This window comes from Gossypium hirsutum, chromosome A13 (genome assembly GCF_007990345.1).
Source record: "Gossypium hirsutum isolate 1008001.06 chromosome A13, Gossypium_hirsutum_v2.1, whole genome shotgun sequence".
In the NCBI taxonomy this organism is placed as follows: domain Eukaryota; kingdom Viridiplantae; phylum Streptophyta; class Magnoliopsida; order Malvales; family Malvaceae; genus Gossypium; species Gossypium hirsutum.
In genome coordinates this window covers 106,148,050-106,152,360 of record NC_053436.1, presented here as the reverse complement: position 1 = coordinate 106,152,360, position 4,311 = coordinate 106,148,050, and the positions used below count along the sequence as shown (strand labels likewise).

Below are 4,311 nucleotides of genomic sequence, written 5' to 3'. Positions count from 1 at the left end.
AAATTCCATTTCTCCTAGCAAACCCCATCCCTCTTTATGTAGCCAAAGACACTTAACAGTAATTCTACTTCTTAGCTTCGAATGAATCATCACAACAGTTTATCAGTATACTTCAACAAAATCTTTGGGATGAAAGTCCTTTGATGTTTTCTTCATCGTAGGAATATGATTAATCATGCAGTTGTATCAACTTCAGCTTGTAATCAGAACTGTTTTTTCTTTTCTTCGCTTGAAGTTCAATCATAGTTACAGCTATGGGTTCAACAACTTGTTCCAATCTTCCATATCTATATTTGCTTGAAATTTTCTTTTCTGTTACATAAAATGTTTCTCAAATGCATAAACTGTCAGTCATCGAGGTTCCACTTGGGTTATCGATGCACCGTTGACAGAAAAAACTTTTTTCCTCCCAATGTCCTTCCTTTCATCTCTTGTAGTTGAATATGCAGGTTGCTTAGGTACAGAGATTGCTACACTGCTTTTGTTCTTGAGAATCGTAAAAACTTCCACCATTGACGGCCTATCTGCAGGATTTTCCTGCACACATAGAAGTGCCAATTGCATACATGTAATGAGCTTACATGACGAAGATGAATCATCAAGTGATGCGTCGAAAAACTCTGCCCCTCGACCTAGCTTCCACAATTCGTATGCCTGGATATCATCATTCAACATTATACATTTTCCAATATTCGTACCTCAAAATGGAGAAGAAAAAAAAGTGTCTCAAAGTTACTTACATATTCAAGAAGATTCAAGTTTTCATGGCACCCATACAGACTGGAATTCCTCTTGCCACTGATAATTTGCAGAAGTAGAACTCCGAAACTATAAACATCGTACTTGGTAGAGTATATTCCTTTCTTAACGTACTCCGGAGGAACATAGCCACTACATTGAATCAATGAATTAATAACTACGCATAGATGCAATGAAAAAGATGAAAATAACTCTGATATATATTATTTGAGACCATGTGGTTCACTTACTATGTCCCAACAATTCTGTTAGTATTTGCTTCAAGTTCATCCTTCTTGAAAAACTTGGCCATCCCGAAATCCGATATCTTCGGGTTCATTTCAGAATCTAATAAAATGTTGCTTGCCTTTATATCGCGGTGAATTATAGTGTAATTTGAGTATTCTTGGAGATATAAAAGGCCTTGAGTAACTCCTTCGATTATTGAAATTCTTTTTCTCCAATCTAACATATGCCTTTTAAATGGATCTGCATGGGTTAAGTGTATGAATAATATTTGTCTCTTTTGGATAAGAAGTTTATAAAATTCCATAAATAGTTATTTTACAATCATGGTAAGTTGAAACGAATGAAGTATTACTTACCATAGAGGTAAAAATCCAAACTTTTGTTCAGCATGAACTCATAAACCAACATTTTTTCTTCATTCTCAGTACAAATTCCCAGAACACGAACTAGATTCACATGTTGAAGCTTAGCTGTAAGATTGATCTCATTTTTGAACTCCTCCAATCCTTGATTTGAGCTTCTCGAGAGCCTCTTCACTGCTATTTCTTGCCCGTTTGACAACTCTCCCTGTTATATATTGTCCACAATCCACAATATGCAGTTAATATTTTCCCTTAGAAATTTGTTGTGCAATAAAGAAACTTGTGGCACAAGAAAGAAAATTTGAGAGAAATAAGATATAGAATTGAAGCGTGATTCACTGTCCTTAAATGCTATAATTTTGCTTCTAGAATACACCAAGTTTTAAAACAAAAAAGATAAATTTGTGTAAATAGCAGTATTCGAGTTTTATATAGGCACATTTTTTTTATCAAAAAAGTATTACTTAGCACATGCTTATACCGCAAGTTATATTTGCACCATCGAATTCAAGCGCCCATCGTTTGGCTTTTTATATATGTACATGAAGCTCAATAAGTTAGCGCATTGATCCCTAGACACCCAACTTAATTACTCAAATTATAAAGAATTTTTTATTTAAATTCTTTATACTTTATATTTATTAGCAATGTGAGGTAAACTGCTAACAGTTTCATTGGTCCCTGAAATTTCATAATCTGCTGCAGGTAAGCTGAAAACATATGGTTCTTCAAATGCATTATCGAAGTAATAGTATATTTACCTTGTAAACAGGACCATATCCACCTTCTCCAAGCTTATTCTCATTTGAAAAGTTATTAGTGGCAGCTTTAATGGTAGCGAAAGTGAAAGCTTGGAGATTAGGATCACCATTTTCATGCTTTCTTTTACCTGATATTTTGGTTCTTATCAAAGATACCGATATTTTCAACGCACCCAAAAGCCCTGCAATCAAAATCTCGTGGAATCAATGTACGATTATTGTCTCGAATCATTTCAGATTCTCACATGTCCAAATAATTTACCTTGTGATTTGAATACTTTGTGTTGAGGGTAATAAATGAGAGCCATAATCAGGAGAACCATTGCAGCAACTGTAACCAAAACAATCACCAATAACTGATGTTTCTTCGGCTGAGTTGTGCCTACTCCATAAGCTGTGGAACGTTAATACATTATTCATTACTTTAATTATAGTACAATGTTTTGTAAGGATTTTAAAATTTCAACAAAACTAGGCTCTGTTACCGGCAAACAAGACATGATAATTACAAGACACCGTTATTGTCTAGGGCTCTAGGCCTTAAAAAGTTAATAAAAAAGTAACAGATTATTACATTAGAAAGCCCCACAAATTAAAATATGCCAAATAGAGGCAAGCAGTGTGGCCGCTTCACATATTTTTCCTAGTCAATGTTTGAAAATTCAATATTTTGTAAAATTGATATGTTCCAACATATTACCTGCTTGTGAAAGCACCCAATTATCGTCATTGGAGAGTTGAAAGGCTGTGTAACCAAGTAGACCCTTTACCTTGGCATAAGAAACCTTAGCTTTAATGGCTTCCACATCGTCGAAATTGATCCAATTCGACCCGATTTTGCAAAAACTCACCACATAAGTAGAATTATACACAGCTTCAACGCCATAACCATAGTTTTGAATGAATGATTTGATTAACTTATACCCCATTGAACCATCAATGGTGAGAGCCGGTCCCAAAGCTGCTGAACCAATACCATTGTCAGCAGAGTTAACAAGCTTCCATCCATAGCCATGGTAAGGCAAACCTAAAACTAGCTTATCAGCAGGGAAACCTCTCTTTAACCATTCCCTTATATCATCATCAGTGTTAGCCCTTCCTAATGGGTCAAATAAAGGTGCATGAAAACCGGTAAATCTGTCTACTTTTGGCACCTGGTAGTCATATGCCACAATATTTATCCAATCCAGGTTTCGTTTTGCGGACTCAATAGGATAACTCACTGAGTTGACAATTGGCAAGCGACGAGCCGACATAGTTAATAACAACCGTGTGTTACCAGTGTTTCTCGACTCAGAAGCTACTTCAGCTCGCCATTCATCCAAAAACGTACCCAAACTGGTGCCATTCGTAGGCTCAAACCCATAAAGGTCTAAACCATGAAAACCATAAAGCCTGGCTGTTTTGACTGAAGATTCAATGAAAGATTTTCGACGGGAAGTTTCATTAACAATCAAAGAAAAGGTGGTGGACTCAGATCTTGTAACCCAAATGGACAAAATAGTAGTGATGGACGGATTCTTTAGTTTTACAATACTGGTGAAGTTAGAGAAAGATTGTTCATCTGAGGAATTGATAAAAAGCTGATAAGAGGTTTTGTTTATAAAAGCAAAGGAGGCAAAAAGGTGAGTGAAAAGAGCAGAGTTTATATCAGAAACAGGAAGGGAAGAGATAGATGTCCAGTAGCCAGCTTTAATCCATGTTTGTGAGCTTGAGCTTTGCAGCTTCAACGAGAGAAACAGCAAGAGGAGGAAGAAGAAGATGGGTTTATTAGAAGCCATTGGAAAATCAACCTCTTGCCTAGAAAATCAACGTGAAAGTCTTATACAGTTTGTTTATTATAATTTTATCGTAGAATCTACTTGTTTTTATTGTTGGAGAAAGTTGAAAAGTCTTTTGAATTGTTTGTGTTTTTACGGAGAAAGAAAACCCGGACTTTGTATAGGAAAAGTCGTCTATTGCATATGTCAAAATGTCCTTAATGAAGCTCTCAATTCCATGAAGCTTCATTGTTGACGATTGCATGGTTTTGCAGCATCAAATTGCATGGCAGATTGTTGACAATTGCATGACAATTAAATGGCAGCCCAACAATGTAATAAATAGGAGGGGCAGGCTTTGCACCGAAAATTGACTTGAAACATTGGCATGGGATAATTTCTTTTTTGGTCCTTGGGATAATGAGCTATTTATGGTTTAGT

At 35.8% G+C, this 4,311-nt stretch overlaps 1 protein-coding gene across 1 annotated transcript; it reads right to left on the bottom strand.

The window, feature by feature from the left end:
- Positions 1–200: 200 nt before the first annotated feature.
- Positions 201–3,929, bottom strand: LOC107893423 (probable LRR receptor-like serine/threonine-protein kinase At5g37450). The gene is made up of 7 exons (XM_041085595.1): positions 2,811–3,929; positions 2,373–2,504; positions 2,111–2,292; positions 1,344–1,554; positions 990–1,227; positions 741–891; positions 201–654 (listed from the first exon to the last, which is right to left on the bottom strand). Exons 1-7 carry the CDS (start codon positions 3,889–3,891, stop codon positions 352–354), a joined length of 2,298 nt encoding a protein of 765 aa, XP_040941529.1. The 5' UTR covers positions 3,892–3,929; the 3' UTR covers positions 201–351.
- Positions 3,930–4,311: the final 382 nt, after the last annotated feature.

What these genes read in the sequence shown, in the direction of transcription:
- LOC107893423 (XM_041085595.1), bottom strand. Translation starts at nt 3,891, where the DNA reads ATGGCTTCTAATAAACCCATCTTCTTCTTCCTCCTCTTGCTGTTTCTC. An exon ending in TTTGGATTTTTACCTCTATG is followed by an intron (nt 1,228 to 1,343) that starts GTAAGTAATACT and finishes TAACCCATGCAG; the next exon opens with ATCCATTTAAAAGGCATATG. An exon ending in ACTTGAATCTTCTTGAATAT is followed by an intron (nt 655 to 740) that starts GTAAGTAACTTT and finishes GATGATATCCAG; the next exon opens with GCATACGAATTGTGGAAGCT.